The sequence below is a fragment of the Anarrhichthys ocellatus genome, unplaced genomic scaffold (genome assembly GCF_004355925.1).
Source record: "Anarrhichthys ocellatus isolate YVR2014 unplaced genomic scaffold, GSC_Weel_1.0 scaffold15, whole genome shotgun sequence".
NCBI classification, from domain to species: domain Eukaryota; kingdom Metazoa; phylum Chordata; class Actinopteri; order Perciformes; family Anarhichadidae; genus Anarrhichthys; species Anarrhichthys ocellatus.
The window spans coordinates 5,561,054-5,577,690 of NW_022280045.1; the positions used below are offsets into that span (position 1 = coordinate 5,561,054).

Here is a 16,637-nt window from a genome sequence, read left to right on the forward strand (position 1 = left end):
ATTTTTCCAGCAAAAATGCCTAACGTTCCCTGGTTCTGGCTTCTCAAATCAAATGTGAGGATTTTCTGCTTTTTTCCCCCACTTATAAGATAGTAAATTGATTATATTTTAGACTAAACAAGCAGTTTGACTTTCTGATATTTTAGTAACCAAATATTAATGGACGATGAAAAATAATCGTTACGTTCAACTAAAAGCTTTACCACGCCACTAACCAATCAAAGCGTTGATTTACCTTCTAATATGGCTTAAGCTGCCTCCGATTGATGCTATGGCCAACACCAGAGTGGCTCTTGCTTAGCTGGGATTTCAGAGTTATATTTATCCCGTGTAACCCCCCTGGGGAATGTCAATCTGTAGGTCTGATTTCACTGATCTGTCACCTTCCTCCTCACCACTGGCTGCTTGAGCCTGGTCAGCGCTACTCAAATGGTTCAATGCTGTCCAGAGCCATAGAGAAATCAATACTGATGGCAGTTATCAACATGATTGGTTAGATACCTGCACTTAGCACTCAATAAACTTAAGGCGAGTTCCCTGTTCACTACTAGCTCCTACTTATTTTCTAATAAACAGATAAGTACAGCAGTTATACAGACATTTCAGTAAATGGACATTTATTGTGAACACTGAAGCATATGACAGGAATCAAATATCAGTTATAGCACAGTGAGATGCAAAAAAACTATACAGAGGATTGTGCACTAAGACAGAACTGTTATAGTGTACAGTATAGTTGAGAATGCAAAGTCAAGCTCTGAAAAGAACAAAATGGAAACACAAACTGAAGAGTGAAATCATTCTGGAAGTCAGGCGATGTGAGCCTATATGTTTCACGTTGTTAGTGTGTTACATTGAAATGGTATAAAACAGGTGATCAATTATTTAAAGAAACATTTTCTCACTCAAATTAAACCTCAAATGTAATAGATAGTCTAATCTTCCTACATGTCACACAAATTAAAAGGTTTCTGCAACACAGTCCATTCCACAACCGAGCAGAGATAGCAGATAGCTGCAGAAAACAGCTTTTAAGTTATGATAAACTAAAAACAAGTACAAACAAAAACAGTCCTCTACTTCAGTAATATGGTCTCCGTGGATTATTCTGTGGAAACAAAAAAGAAACGCTAGATGAATTCAAACATTATAGCAAAAATCTAAATGAATGGATCAGCAGCACAGTAATGGAAGAACAAAGTTCTAAGTCTCTAAAAATAAGTACATTATTAAAACGAGTATGGATTTCTACATGCTATTACACATACAATTTACGGAATATTGTTACAACAAATGGAAAACGATATGAAACAGAAGTTACCAGTGGGTTGGGCCTGAAGCGGTAAGCAAGCATCATCCTCTTTCTAAAAGCATCGTACTCATCATCACTCTTTGAGAGCTCCGCTGGACGGTCAACTCCAAACCCTGCTCCGTTCATAGCGGTAGTTCCCCTAGAGTGAGACAGAGAAGGCCACTCAACATGCGTGTCTCTTTTCATGTATATTTGGTAATTTCTGGATAAAGCAAAACCATTAAAATATTGTCCTTTTCCACAGAAGATATCGGAACATGTCACAGTAGAAAAAGCACAGGTGTAAATAATAAAATGAATGAATAATCCAATGTACAGGCCAGCCCACTCGCACGGCTCACTGGGACAAGTGATGAAAAACTGCTGTCGTTAATGGAATTAGTAACACCTGCGCATTTCCTGCCACGACAAGTCAAAAATGTTGGCTGTGGAAAAAGGTCTGTTCAGGTGTAAATGCCAACAATGGCGCGCACACACACACAGTTGCAAATCTAGCTAACAATAGTTAGTGGAAATATGAATTCAACTGTTGAATTGCAGATTTCCTGAATGATAAAGAAATGCAATGAAAGGCAAATGTAGTGAAGATGAATGCTCACTTGTTGACAGGAGCCTTGATGCCCTGTCCGTCACTGCCCAGGCCTTCACCCTCCTTCCAGCCCATCTTCATGAGCATTCGGAAACCAAGATTCTCCACCGTCAACTTAAACTCTTTGTATTCTGTGTAGTCTGGGTCCCGGCCCTCCTGCAAGTCAACAAGACGACAAGTGTTCATTCATGCCATAACACACTGAAGTGGTGCACCGAGAAGGGGGAAGAAGGAAGAAGGGGAGATTATTTCAAACAAATTTAGCATAGGGTGAGTCAAGATTCTTCTATTATTTAGTTGGTTTAACTGGAATATAATGACACTGTCATCTTGAGAAAAGGGCGTCTAGGTTGCTCTGTTGCCACAGTGCCTCTGACCTGGATAAGCAACTTGAAAACAGAGACATGGACGGATGATTACAATCCTGTTTACAGACATTTTCAACTGACCCTGGCCCTACTAAACAGTGTATGTATGGCCTTCTTGTGGAGAAGCAGACATTTAAAGGGCAAACAGCTTCCACAGACTACACATGAAACAAGTTCTACAGTACGCTGAAGAGATCCTGCAGGGAATAGGTACATGTCTTTATCTTCTCTGTACACATCACACCTCGTAAAATCACACTCGAAGCATTTAATGACCTGTGGGATGTCTGAAAAGCAATTATTGACATTAGCTGCCTCTTTCTGACTCAAAAAGGAGTCATCTTTATTTACCTCTAAAGCTGAAACTAATGGAAGAGAGAAACCATCGCTCCTTCCCTGTTAGGCTGGAGAACAAGTGAATTCAGAGGCAAACGAACCTTGAGTGCCTTGAAGGTCTCCATGAACTTATCCAGCTCCTCTGGGGGCAGGAAGTCACCAATAAAATGTTTCCCTTTACCCATATCTGTCAGAGATTCAGCCCACTCTGGAAAAGTACAGACAAGATGTTTATTTTATTTTTTTCAAGCAACAGCTGATCACTAAAACCTTACAAGAACTGATTATCAAGCACCGGCAGCTGCTAGTGTTGCAGAAGCAAGGCCAATACTCCACACTGATGGTGAACCTTACCGCGGGTCTTCTCCATTTCCAAATGTCGGAGACGATGCTCCCAGGTGCCCGCCTGCTGGTCCACCTCTTCATCGCTGTCATATTCATGTTGGTGGTCTCTAATGGCCTTCTCCCACATCACCTGCATCTCTGCCATCGCACGCTTGTGCTTCATGATCATGTCGTACATCTCTTGCATCTACAGAGCGTGTGAGCAAAACATTACACACACACACACAGTGATGCTGAAAGTAGATTACAGGACCTAATAATCCTTAGTTTAGGGTGCGTTCAACCTGAGTCATCAAAGTGCCTTTTGACTATTCTAAAAAACAGATCAAATAAAATATTTTTGGGGTGGGTGGACTTTTGGTATAGTTAAAAATTGCAGTTGTGCAATTGTCACTTAATAAATATGTTTAGTTGGCACTTTCATACCTCTTGTTGTTCTTTGATTTGTTTCTTCTGATCCTCAGATAGTTCCGTCACTCCTACCAGACCGAGAGGCTTCCCCTTCTTATAACCAAGAGTTCTCAGATCCTGGACTGAAAAAAAAACATTACCACAAACTTATATATTCATAAATGAATCATTGCATCGGCTGATAGTGAGCCCAAAATAGCTAATTAATATGCTGTTTCAAAAACGATACCTTGTTTTCTTAACAATAATTAAATTGTGTTCTATGACTTTTCCAAAATGCATATATTTGCATGTATGTGCTGGAAAAGAATAGACAACGGTATCAGCTCCAAAAACATATTGACACCACACCAAGTTTTATGTTCATTACTTTCATTCCCTAAAATAACTAAATGTGTGAACACACACATACGTATATTTACAGCACGTAAACAAGTTTAAGTACCGGAGAGAGAGGGTGTGTTGGGTTCTGGAACATTATACTCTGGAGGAGCGATGATGGGAGGAATGTGCAACTCCACTTTGTCATCCTCAGACCCCCATCTACTCTTTCTCTTCCGCTTGACAGGTGGAGTTTCGGCCTCTTGAATGTGGAGTTCGGGGTTCAGTGGTGGAGGGATTACTGATAATGGTGGCGCGGCTGGTCGCCGAAGGTCCGTCCAGGATTTCTCTGCTGGAGGTGAGGAGCCCTGGGAGGCTGCGGCCCGATACTCCCGAACTTTCTCTTTGTAGAAGCGGTGGGCTGGACTTTGATGGTCATATAAAAAACTGAGAAGCGGGGGGGCAGTAGATATTTTGTGTAAAACCAGGCTTTAATAGTGTAAATAAACAGAGTGACACATATACAGTGACTGACCTGAAGGCAGGGTTGTCTCGGTTTCGCTCAGCAGCAATGGCTTCCACCTCGGGGCCGCTCTCGACCACAAACCTGGCCAGCTTCTCAGCCATCTGCTGGGTTTCCGGGTCCACTGGGGGGGAGACTTTAAGCAGCCTATCAGTACTGGAACTCAATTCAAACTCTACTACTGTACCGTACTCAACTGGCCCTCACACACCACCAGTCTAGAGCTAATAGGGGATAAGAAGAGGAAGGAGGGGCAAGGGGAACAGGGGTGGTGAATGGGGAACTGTATGGATGCGAGGCTTTCACTGTCACAAAGTCAGACCACGTGAAGCCCAGAGAGGCTCCACCATATACACTGTGAAACTTCTATCTGCAGGTACAGTGCTGTGCACACGCCAGGACTAGAACATGTACCCCACCTTCAAATTCCTAATATGATTCAATTAGGCACAACATAGGGGTGAGCAATGTGGATGTTTATAGTGCGTATCACAATTTACTGGCTAAAGTGCAGACCAATCCAAAAACAAATATGGTTTAGTTCAAACACAGGAGAATGAGAGAAAAACTAAAGAAGCCATGACTTGTATATGCACAGACAAAAATAAGAAGCAGTTTGACGGTGAACTAAATTAGTACCTTGACGAAAAATGTTTTTATACCTATGTAGTTAGGTGAAAGTCTCCAGTTAACAGGGAAAGTTGAATTGGTCCTGCTGTTTTACGTCAGCAGGAAATAATATATTCTAGTTCATCTTTTACAGTTACTGTATTACAGTAACTGTGCATGAAACAATCTAATGTATCTGTGAGGGAAGGACTTGGGAGTGGATGCATACACATACGTTTAGGCTAGCACAACACATCATAATGTTTATAGACGTCCCTGTCAAGTCATATGGTGAAAACTGGTAATGAAACGGTCAATGCTGTATTGACATTGTTGTCCGGAGTGCGAGAAGAGGTAATCTTACCATTATCTGACGTATTCTCAGGTCTTAGCAAATCCTTTCTCAAAACGGCAACTCTGTTTTTGAAGTAGAGATACTCCATGGTGCTCCTATCGTATAAAAATCTGAAAGGCAAGGATAACATTTGAAATGAGATGAGTTTGTAAGAATACCGTAAAAGTAAATACATCTGGATGAGCTACATTGTCCTTCAAAACGTACGAGAAAACAGGATTGTCCTTGTAGTCGTCCTTGGCTTTTCTCTCCAGCTCAGCTCCTCCCTCCGCCACAAAGGAGGCCATCTTGTCGACAATGAGTCGGATGTCTGAATCCTCTGGGGGAGAGACTTTAAGCAGGCTATGAGTACATTTACTCTAAGGGCACCTATGTCAAAATGCCAATCACAAGGCACCGGAGTATGCAGACGATGCACTGAAAAGTCCGAGCCGTGGAGTTGTCCAGAGATACACTGGAAAACACCGGCCCTGAATTACCTTTCATCTCTAAGAATCTGGAGTAATCATCCTCTTCTTCCTCATCTTCATCGTCCGGAGAACAGAACACGCTCGGCCTCTGGCTGAGAACAGGATTCTTCTTGGAGTGCGAGTAGTTCTTGAACTGACTGAGCATGCTACTGACTCCGAGGCCGGGCCGCTTGCCAACGAGAATGCTCTTTTTCTGCAGCGCGTTTCCTCCTGGTGGTGAAGTCGAAGCTGTGGGACATTTGGCATCAGTGGTGGAAGCTAGAAAGAGTATGAAACAGGACACATCATTTGTAAAAATAGCATAAGCCTTAAGGGGTATTATTCTTTCTGATTCAACCAGAACGTTTGGCGGGTAACCAATGTAACTAGTTTCCTTAGGTCAGGATGCCCTCTTTAAAAACCTCCCACAAACCGTGCAGCTGCCAAGGACTAAGATTAGGCAAAGCTACAAGGTTACAGCGATTACTCAGTGTTCCAGGGTTGCTCTTGCTGTGTTAAATTCCACTGTACAACATCACAGCAATACTCTACTTGTGATAAGGAGAAGACAAAAACACAACTGTAACCTTTTGGTCACTGTGCAGAACAAAGTACTACTAACCAGAGCCATTGTTGGGTTTGTCCTTCTGCATCCTCATGAACTGCTGTAAGAAGCTTCCATCGTTTAGAAACTTGTTTGAGGAACCTCCGTGAAAACTGGGAGAACTGTTGGGATCAGAATGAATGAAATGGGGTTAAATACTCTTTGTTATAATTAAAGGCCGATGTTGGGGTCAACGATACTGACCAACAGGACCATTCTCAAATATTCAACTGTACTTAAAAACTAAAACAATGTAAATGTGTTGAATATGTCCGTCAGTATATTGATACCTTGGAGGCAGGGGTTTGCTCGGGGTTTGCACGTTCACTTTTGCTTGCTCTGCCATTCTGGCCTCAATCTCCCTCTTCTTCTGAGCTATCAGCTTCTCTTGCCGGAGAATATTCATGTTCATCTTGTTTTTCTGCGGCTGGATGGGCTTGGACTTCCATCCTCCACGCCCTAAAACAAGATTAAAGGGTAAATGCAATATAACAACACAATAAGCATGTTATGCGGAGGAGAAGCTGGCAGTTGAGGAAGCAAAAAGTAAAATGACATTTTCTCAATTAGGTTTCAAGGTTAATTTATTGTCAATCTACAACAGAGTTGCACACGAAATGCAAGCTGTAGTCCATTTATGATACACAAGAAAAAACAAGAACCATTTTCCAATGGTGGAGTACATTTTCTATTACATTGTTGGATTTTACTGGGGTTCAACTTCTTTAAGGCAGATACACTTTGACACACACACACACACACACACACACACACACACACACACACACACACACACACACACACAATTCTAACTTTGTATTGCAGAGTAGCATTTAAGAAAGCTTAACTTTTAAAAGCTAATAAGAACTGTGGGGTAAAGCGAAATTTGTGTCATTCATTTAGGATATTAACGTTACAGTTTGCAGAACTAATGAAACTCGAGTAACGTTATTTGTTAAGTTACGTAAATATAATACAAAATGTCTAATATATGAATTAACCTTGTTATCTTAGCCGACAGCTAGCTAACGTCTTGCTATTGATCGAGCAAAGGGCTCCTCCGGCTGCAAGAGCTCGATAGATCAAATGAAGAGCTAACGGCTAACCTGGCTAACTTAAGGGTTCAGAATAACTCAGACAGCTGCTAGTTACATGTTCAGCGCTAGCATCACAATCAAAGTCACAGTAAGGATTTACCTGCATCGCTATGCTCCATGGTCGCAGCGGGAGGAAATATCTATTTAGAAAAAGACGCTCACGGACTACAATAAGGCCAATCGCTGCTACCGAAATAGCTGATTTATAAGTTAAGTCCACTAGCAAACACCACAACAAGACTTCCGGTTGTTGTTTTTCCAGAATAAAAGCATTATCTCTACTACTGTCGCAAAGTCGTAAGTGCATGCTCTACATCAGAATACCCAATCAGAGGCCAGGACGCACATGCTGCAGGTCATAGGCAGAACAATCAATCAGTAAGTCAAGGGCCTCTAGCGATGTCTGGGGCTCGTAGCTCCACTATATCTGCTGGGAGGGCTTTGTTACTTCAACTAGCCTGGCAATGTGTGTGCATGTGTGTGTGTGTGTGTGTGTGTGGGTGCTAACTCCCTGGCCTTGTCCTTGAGTAGGCACAAACTCCCCAAAAGAGAGAACGGGTCTCTCTGTTAATCTACAACCCCAGGGAGGGGACGCAACTCCCATTATCCTGAGGAGGACCTGATGCACTAAATTATCAGATGCCTGAGAGTCATGATGACTGAGGTGCTTTCCTTCGGCTGTTAGGATCACTTGGTGAACTGAATAGGGGAATAAATAATTATGTGACAGAGCATCATCAGACTGCAGTGTTTTCTATGATGACAGCTCAAAAGGAACATTTTGAGAAAACATGTGTATGGTAGTTTTCCTCTCAATACTGCCCCCAAACTAGCCTACAGCGGTATGTTATTCAAACTAGTATATAGCCCTGCAATAAACTTTGTGACGGCTATGATAATCAGTCTTTGTTGACATGTGCAGTGGTGTCGTATTAAATTCAAGAATTTAGAGAGCTTTTTCAAATGTTCTGTCCCCATCATGTAAGCCTTACAGGGCAAAACATACTCATAACATCTTCAGTTTCAAAACTCGAAAATATAATTTATTGCATGTGTATTATATTGCTTTGCATCAAATTTTAAAACTCAGAGTCAATTTATTATACACTCTTAATTGCTGTACTTTCTCAACATACTAATATTTGGAGCACAGTCTGCAGAAACCCGACTGTGTGCACTGTATTCTCAATATCTTAGCATGAATATCTGAAAATGAGGGCTGGGGTCCATATTTTAGGATGTTATTAACGACAGGTATTATGGAAAGTACCGACATCATATGGAAGAGCAATGATAGAAAGACTGTACAGCGTCCAATTTATTATTTTAATTAATTTAATCAATTCTATATTACTTCTTCTGCTCAGCATAAAATATGTAGCCTCATAGTTATACAATTATGATTAAAAAAAGGTATTTTTATGTAACTAAACCATTTTATATGCCACATAATAAGTGATGATTGAATAGAATTTCCCAAGAAATGTTTTGTATATTTGTATGTTTATTACATGTGTGTAGCATGGAGGGGCTCCAATCACCTTTAACTTTTTTGTTTTAATTTGAAAGAAAATATTAAACCGGAAGTCGTCTTCTTGATAATTTTGTTTCCTGCCGCCGCTTGTCTCTCCTGTTGCAAAAAGTCAGGTTTTGTTGTCCCTCGTTGCTTCCCGTCCGTGTCGTACGAACTGGTCTGCTTAGAAATGGCTGAAGCTCCACCACGGCCCTGCCGGTTTTTTTGTCACCAGTGTTCAGCAGAGATTAGTCCGCGTTTACCGGTAAGGACCCAAGAGACACATTTGCCTCCTTGAAGAATGAGAATGAGAATGAAGAATGAGTTTGGGCTTTGTGTGGTTTTAAGTTTATTTTGTGGCTCACACCTAGTCACGTCGGCCCATTGCTGCTGTGTAGCTAACGTTACGCTAGTTAGCTAGTTAGCCACATCGGCAACAACGGTCCAGAGTGACGGTCAAGTGGTAGTAATGTAGTTGGTGGGTAACACTCACGTTATGCTCTTGTGTTGTAGACATACCATTTCAGCTTTATGGCGGCATAATAAACAGCAGCTAGCTTAGGTCAAGGTTTCATAGTGAGGCGTTTAACGTCAGCAAGCTGGCTAACAGGAGAAATCTTAGGCTCACTTTCTAAAGCAGACTGTCTGTCCAGGGGCTTAAGGCACGTTTTCATTTAAAGATTTCCAATCAGCTAATATAAAAACGCTTAATGTAAATGTCTTTTCCACAAGACTTGCCATTCGTTTATTGTGGTAATACCGCAAAGAGCGGGAACACTTTCACAACATCTATCCGAAACGAGTGTCAATCAGTGTTGTGTTATCGGTGCACTTGCCTGCCACAGCAGTGTGTCGGTGGCCATTCATGGGAAGCTTCTTGAATGTTACAGTAACGGTTATTTATTGACAGCTGCTTACCTGTGTGACACGTGCTACAGCTTAACGTGACTCTGGAGAATATGTTGACTCATTGGAAGTGCTCACAATGTGTTACAGCATGTAAAGTTAACGTTTTCTAAACTGCTGGATGATGCAGATTGCATGTATGGTTAACGTCAACATTGGGAACATAGTCTGCACTTCACAAAGACCATGTTTGACATTTCTAGACATCATATATTGGGTTGACCTGCACCTTGCTAAAACCCATGCAGTTTAATACAAGCCTTGTAATAAATCCAACTTGTATGAAGGTTATAGTATTCAGTTTTAAGTGTCTATGATCATTTTTGGAGAAACAGTTTTCTGATGCTGTTAAATTGTATTGTGTTAAAATGAGAGGCATTTCTACTACTTTGTCCACCCAATTTATATCGGTGACGTTCGACCAAATATAAACATTTCTCAGAATAACACCATGAAACAATTCAAAAGCAGCGTGCAGCCTCCAAAATGACTGTAAAGTTGAATCACCCCCTTTACTAACTACTCTTACTCTAAACTGTTAAATTAGAGAGCAATCATTTTAGCTATGTGTACATAATAAACAGACACCTGTGTATATGTTGTGGTGTGTACTAGATATTCACCTTTATATCTTCACTGTAGGACTACACCTGTCCACGCTGTGATTCTGGTTTTATTGAGGAACTGGCTGAGGAACGAAGGTATGGAGGATTGTTTTTTTGATTGATTTAATATGATTTTTAAGTCTTAACTTTTCACTTTCTTAACCACTGTATTTGTGCAGTACTGAAAATGGTTCTGTGTCATCGTCCTCCACCAGTGATCATAACCGGCAAGCCTTTGAGGTCAGTGTGGTGCGTTGAATCAGTTGGTTTCAGGAAACATTTTGCACCCGGCACCGTGATTTGACGTTGCCTCTGTCTTTTCTACTAGAACGTGGATCACCAGCACTTGTTCACGTTCCCCTCCGGGTACGGTCCGTTTGCCCTCGGGATTTTTGACGAGAACTTCGACCTCCGAATGCGGCTACCCACAGAAGACAACCGCGACGCAGAGAACAGGAGAGAAAGGGAAATGGCATCGCGACAACGATACAGTGCGCGGCAACCCCGCGGCCGGCATGTTCCTCGACGGCAGGGTACGCGTCCCGAAGGAGTGCCCACACTAGAAGGGTGAGACTTTTTCACCAGCAGAGTGTGTTGAAGGTTGCTTCACATGTTATTATGGTTAAAAAAAACACGTGAACAATATTATGTTTAGATACATTTTAATATGATGTTTGCGTAACTAAAGGGACCTGTTATACATATATATATACACATATTACCTCATTCAAAAAGTATAAAACACAAAATATCTAGTATTACCATTATAATAACAAAGAGACACTATTCCTGTAAATACCAAACGGCAGATATTTAGTATTGCCATTTGTATTAATACATATTTACGACCGTAAAACGATTAATATTTACAGAAAATGTCCATTTGTGCAATTAGTTTGATTCATTGAAGGTGTTTTTTTGTGTTGTTTTTCTTCCGGATGCAGAATTATCCAGCAGTTAGTAAATGGAATCATTGCACCTACAGCCATGCCGAATATGGGGATGGGATCGTGGTGAGTACAAGAAACTGTGATGCATGTTTGTGTACTTGTTTCATATCACCAAGTAACGTTATATATTTTTTGTTGTTGACTACCTTCTTGTCGTGCAGGGGAATGCTCCATTCCAATCCAATGGACTACGCCTGGGGGGCCAATGGTCTTGATGCTATCATTACACAGGTATAGAAAGTGTTACTTTTATATGACAGTGGTGCATATCAATCAGGCGGCTACATTATCCCAAGAGCTTTTTTAAATAGCACCACAGGAATTGTGCTATTTATAATATCATAATACATAATTCATAATTCATAGTATATTTCTATTGTATAAGCAATGTAATGATACCAGTATACAACGTCCTAAATGTGTTTTCTACATTTTAAATAAGTGTCATTTTTGTAGAATTTAGCATATATGGATGGTACCCTGTAAAGAATTCATCCTTTAAATCAGACACGTAGTTAAGCTAGATATTCGAAGTGATATTGGGGTTCTGTTCTTTTTCCACTTGTAGTTATTGAACCAGTTTGAAAACACGGGTCCGCCTCCTGCAGACAGAGAAAGGATTAAGAGTTTACCCACCGTCACCATCACAGAACAACATGTGGGTAAGTCCATGTCTCTCTCTTGGATCACATCTGGCGTTAACATGCGTGTTGGCTGATCCGATCACAAGAGGATCGCTCAGAGTACGTCCATTCTCGTCAGTCTGTTGTGACCACTTGGGATCGGATCTCACTTCCCCACTCTGTAAGAAAATGAACACTTACACCATTTCCGATTGCAAAGATCAAATGCTTTATTGTTTTTAACAGGCGGGAGGCAGAAGTGCTAAGCCTAGAGCGAAATAAACAAAGAAGAAATCAAAACAATACAGACTGGTCGTGTTCCAAGCAAACCAAATCACCCAAGAAATTTGACTTGCTTGTAATATATCTCTATCCATCCTGTATCCTCTATCCATTCAGCTTGTTTCTTGAAATGGCGCCTTTGGTGCGCAAATGGCTGCGTACTTCCGCTACCGCAGAGGACGTCTGGTGAGGAGGTCCTTCACTGAGGCCCCAGGACACACTCGCGTCCACACTGCTAAAATAATGTGGCCACATCCAAACGTGGTCTGAGCGATCGGATCTTAAGCCCTGTTCAGACCTGGCATTAACATGCGCCTTGTGTGATCAGATCACAAGAAGACACACCTGGCATTAGAATGTGCCTCTACATGCGTCTCGAGACTCTGTATGCAAATAAACACGTAACCTACATCATTTCCACTTGTTGTTTTTAACCGCTGGGAGAGCGCAGTAGGCCAGTAATATACTACAGATTTGTGAATTCCGGTACATTTTATGAACCTACAAATACCTGCAAGGCTGTTTACCGGCAGGTCCCAGGGGTCCTGCATATAAAACACTCACACATCACCAAAAAGCTATTTAGCAATATAACTACATAAGCTTTTTTGTTAAGTTGCCAGTTGAGTAGACGGTCCTTCAGTGTGACTCAGGATTCATTGGCCTAAATGCTGCTAAAAGAATGGCGCTATATGCGTCACAGACCACCTCCGAATGTGGTCTGAGGGATCATATCTTGGTGCGTCCTCGAGGCGTCTTGGGTGCATTCACACCTGCAGTTTAAAGCTGTGCGTCTTGGATGATCCGATGTGAACAGGGCCTGTCCTGACAGTTACTCACTCATAAAATGTTGTGCTATCATCTCAGACGTATGCAGGAAGATTCCTGCGTATTCTTGTTGGGGGAAGTGAAGCAACACTGCCTCAACTCAAATAAACAGAACTGGTGTGATGACTATTTTCATTGCAGCTGACGCATGTGACCGAGGTTCTCTAACACACGGACCGACAGACAAACAGTGTGTTGTTTTCTGTTTGTACAGGTGCTGGTTTAGAGTGTCCTGTGTGCAAAGAAGACTACAGCGTTGAGGAGAATGTTAGACAACTGCCATGCAATCACTTGTTTCACAATGACTGTATAATACCGTGGCTGGAACAGGTATGTAAATCTAATATCTACCGTATTACGGATGTCCCAAACACATTCACATATTGTGCTTTTGTAAAAACGTGTGAAAAACGCACTGCAGTGTGAACTGCAAAACCACATAAAACTGATGCTTTGCCTCCGTTTTTGAGACACGCCTCTGGTGCTCCTCTTAAGTACTGTTACACTGTACAATTGAAAAGCTTAGGACACAATTGTTTGCATCCAACCAGTCATGTGCATTTGATGTATAGAAAATGGGAATTTGTCCTTGTTTCCTACAGCACGATACATGTCCTGTGTGCAGGAAGAGTCTAAGCGGACAGAACACAGCCACAGACCCGCCAGGGTTATCAGGAATAAGCTTCTCTCCCTCGTCCTCCTCCTCTTCCTCCCCCAGCTCACCTAGCAATGAGAATGCTGCCAGAAACTCCTAGATGTTCACCGCCACCGTCGCCACACATCTGGAAAAACAAAACCTCACGACAAACGAGAACCAACGCCTCTCAGCCGAGACCGGGACAGTGGTCCGTCTCAATGCTAGGGGACGATATGAGTCGAGTTGAACTGTGAAATCTATTGCAGATTTGAAGTCATCATTCCTCCCTCTGTGCTGAGCGGACAGCGGGTCCAGCTCAGAGTACTTGAGGAGGGCGAACTGGGCCGTGTTGAAAGAGGATCCAGAAAGGCTGCGAGGACTAATAGAGAGATTGTGACCAGAGCTGACGTGAGCTCAGTTTGAGCCAGAGTGGACTGCTTTTTGATGGAGACGTGTGTTTGCCACAAGGCTGGGGCACATTTTATATTTAAATAACAGAATGCTCTTTTCTTTTTTAAAACATAGCCTGTGGTGGTGCAGAGTCCGTAGATGTGTAGATAGAGAATTAATTTTGAATGGTCAGCCACTGTACAGCTGGTGGATCAAACTAAAGCCCGAGTGTGTTCATCTGACTCCTATTTATTTGCACCTTTTATTTTTTATTTTGCACAACATTCTGTCTGATGTTAAGAATGTGAATTTGGGTAAACTACTGAACAACAAAAAGACTTCACATCTTTTGCATTGAATAAGTCCTTTAGGACTTGTTTATCTGTTTTTATTAGATTTTATTAGATCCTCACAGCTCAACAGTGGACACATTTTTATTCCTAAAGTGAAAATATTCACCAACCTACTTACAAAACTCAAATGAACCCTAACCTAAAAACGGCATGGAAATCTCTGACCTCTGTGAAACTGGCCAAATGGGTTTCACAAAACAAGTGTTTTATTTACAGATTTTTCGTACAGTCGCAATAAAGTACTAAAACAAACAAATATGAAGTTCCTGCTGATGATGAACGTTTTCACAATCGTATCCTACCTGTGCTGTTGTAGGAGGTTTAATTTAACACATTTTATAATGCTTCAATGTCAATCAAACTCCAATTGTTGATCAGGATAAAAGACCCCGCTTGGAATTTTTTTTGATGTTTTAATGCTTTAAAACAAAGAGTTAATGTGGCTCTTTTAAAATTGATCAACAGAGAAATACCCTTTTTAAAATGGTGAAAGCAGATGGTTACAAAGATATCTAAATTACAAATATAGAATATGAAATACTTGTTTATATTCAGCTCCTTTAAGGACGCACCTCAATCACCGCTGGTGCAGCCAATAGATCCTGTTAATTGCAGACATTTTGACAAGTCATGTCTGGAAAATGTATTTGTGGACGTATTTCTTTCTTTAAATCCTCCTGTGGACAGTGTTGTAAATTAACTTTTTGCTCCAAACTCTAAACATAATGCATTTGGTCTTTTGGCATAAATGTATGTTACAATTCTAAAATACTGTGATGTCCATATCAAATAAACTAGACTCAACATGGCAAGTACATTACCAAATCACAAAAAACATGAAACCTTAATTTTGAATTAGTTAAAGTTAATGTTGATAAACTAACTCGGACCAGGAATTTCTTTTTAGCAATAATTAACAAACAGGTGGCTGATGAGTCACCAGACCAGAGATTTACATATTCAAATAAATACCAATAACAAATTGAATTCATCTTCCAGACGTTACCAAAGCAAATATGAAATACTGTTTGTTTTTTAGTGGTTTATATACGAGACCTTGGCAGCGCAAAGGCTGACTTAAAACAAAAGATTCTCAATCATCCTCTCATTTAGTTTTACTGGTTCAGAACATTTGTCTTTTTTTTCCTCACCTATAAGGTAAATGGGTTTCGAGATAAAACCCTTTTCGCTCCTGAGCAGTACTCTAACGTGTGTCTGTGTCATTCATACCAACACTTCTTTTCATTTTCTTGACATTTCTGTGAATCACAGCATCCTCTTGGTCTCTGTCTTTTAAAAAACTGTTAAGAGAGCGTCACACCGCTGCGTCACCTCGCTGAAAAGCGAACCTTGGTGCAGCGTTTTGTCTGAAGTGGAGGGAGGACGGCAGAGAGAAGGAGAGGGGAGGGGGAGAGAGTGATGACGCTTATGGCTTACCAGCACTGATGTCAAAAGGTAAAAGTCGTGCAGGAAGAAAATCCTTCACCAGTTTGAATTCCTATTTTAAAAGTAAGTACAGTGATGATGTATAATACGCTAACTATTGTATCTCTTCTCCAGTGATGAAGCACTCCACTATCATGGTGTATATCCCACATGTGTTTGGATAATGCTCTGCAGTATTGCAGCTTATAGGCACAAACATGCTTCAAGACCATTTTATATACTAGTGTGATTCCCTCCAACAGAGATGCTAATAGAAATGTAATTACTACTGCACTGCACATGTGCAACCATCTGCTTTTATTCTCACACCCTGCAGTTCAAACCAGAGCAACAAATAGTCCGGCAGTTTTGCTGAACCTGCATCTGTCAGTGTGCGCACCACATGAATACCTCTGCTGTACTTGCTGACCTTTGCTACAGGTAGTACCTGCACGGATTATGCAGTAGCTGACAGAGCTGACGTGAATAGCAAACCGATTACTCCTCAGTGCTCCTTTGGCACAGTATTCCAAAACAGTACAAACTGTTGTTGCCTGGATTGTGTACTTTCAATGCACACAAAAACAAACCCTTTTATACTCATGCCATCTGTGCCTCTAAACTAACAAGACCAGACTCCAAGGGGCTGAAATCAAAAACAAAATGTACCTTGTGAGAAGTGGAAGGTACAATATGTTCCCTCAGGGGCATGGACCCAGCCAACGAGCACCCAAAGGATCGGGCACCTTTGAGGCGACATATATCGCACAATAACTACCTTTTTGTAAATAAATTGACCTTAACTG

The 16,637-nt window shown here is 41.3% G+C and overlaps 2 protein-coding genes across 3 annotated transcripts; one reads left to right on the forward strand and one right to left on the reverse strand.

Annotated features, from left to right (window-relative positions):
- Positions 1 to 600: 600 nt before the first annotated feature.
- On the reverse strand, positions 601 to 7,534 carry sugp1 (SURP and G patch domain containing 1). Of its 2 annotated transcripts, none has more exons than XM_031855352.1 (14): positions 7,420 to 7,534; positions 6,513 to 6,681; positions 6,241 to 6,344; positions 5,649 to 5,867; positions 5,377 to 5,500; positions 5,179 to 5,279; positions 4,218 to 4,341; positions 3,807 to 4,129; positions 3,377 to 3,483; positions 2,960 to 3,137; positions 2,707 to 2,813; positions 1,912 to 2,057; positions 1,322 to 1,451; positions 601 to 1,108 (listed from the first exon to the last, which is right to left on the reverse strand). In XM_031855352.1, the coding sequence occupies exons 1-14, from the start codon at positions 7,436 to 7,438 to the stop codon at positions 1,082 to 1,084; spliced, it is 1,878 nt and encodes a 625-aa protein (XP_031711212.1). In that variant the 5' UTR covers positions 7,439 to 7,534; the 3' UTR covers positions 601 to 1,081. The 2 variants fall into 2 exon arrangements, with proteins under 2 accessions (XP_031711212.1, XP_031711211.1); XM_031855351.1 differs by having other exon boundaries at positions 5,649 to 5,897.
- Positions 7,535 to 9,002: 1,468 nt separating this feature from the next.
- Positions 9,003 to 16,089, forward strand: rnf126 (ring finger protein 126). Its single transcript, XM_031854617.1, has 9 exons — positions 9,003 to 9,097; positions 10,381 to 10,439; positions 10,523 to 10,583; positions 10,672 to 10,910; positions 11,288 to 11,356; positions 11,455 to 11,524; positions 11,862 to 11,955; positions 13,241 to 13,356; positions 13,629 to 16,089. Exons 1-9 carry the CDS (start codon positions 9,023 to 9,025, stop codon positions 13,779 to 13,781), a joined length of 936 nt encoding a protein of 311 aa, XP_031710477.1. The 5' UTR covers positions 9,003 to 9,022; the 3' UTR covers positions 13,782 to 16,089.
- The last annotated feature ends 548 nt before the right edge of the window (positions 16,090 to 16,637 follow it).

Coding starts and splice junctions, on each gene's coding strand:
- sugp1 (XM_031855351.1), bottom strand. Junction 1,452..1,911: donor ATCAAGGCTCCTGTCAACAA/GTGAGCATTCAT, acceptor GTCTCACTCTAG/GGGAACTACCGCTATGAACG. Junction 1,109..1,321: donor GCTTCAGGCCCAACCCACTG/GTAACTTCTGTT, acceptor TTGTTTCCACAG/AATAATCCACGGAGACCATA.
- rnf126 (XM_031854617.1), top strand. CDS start 9,023: ATGGCTGAAGCTCCACCACGGCCCTGCCGGTTTTTTTGTCACCAGTGT. Junction 9,098..10,380: donor AGATTAGTCCGCGTTTACCG/GTAAGGACCCAA, acceptor TCTTCACTGTAG/GACTACACCTGTCCACGCTG. Junction 11,956..13,240: donor CATCACAGAACAACATGTGG/GTAAGTCCATGT, acceptor CTGTTTGTACAG/GTGCTGGTTTAGAGTGTCCT.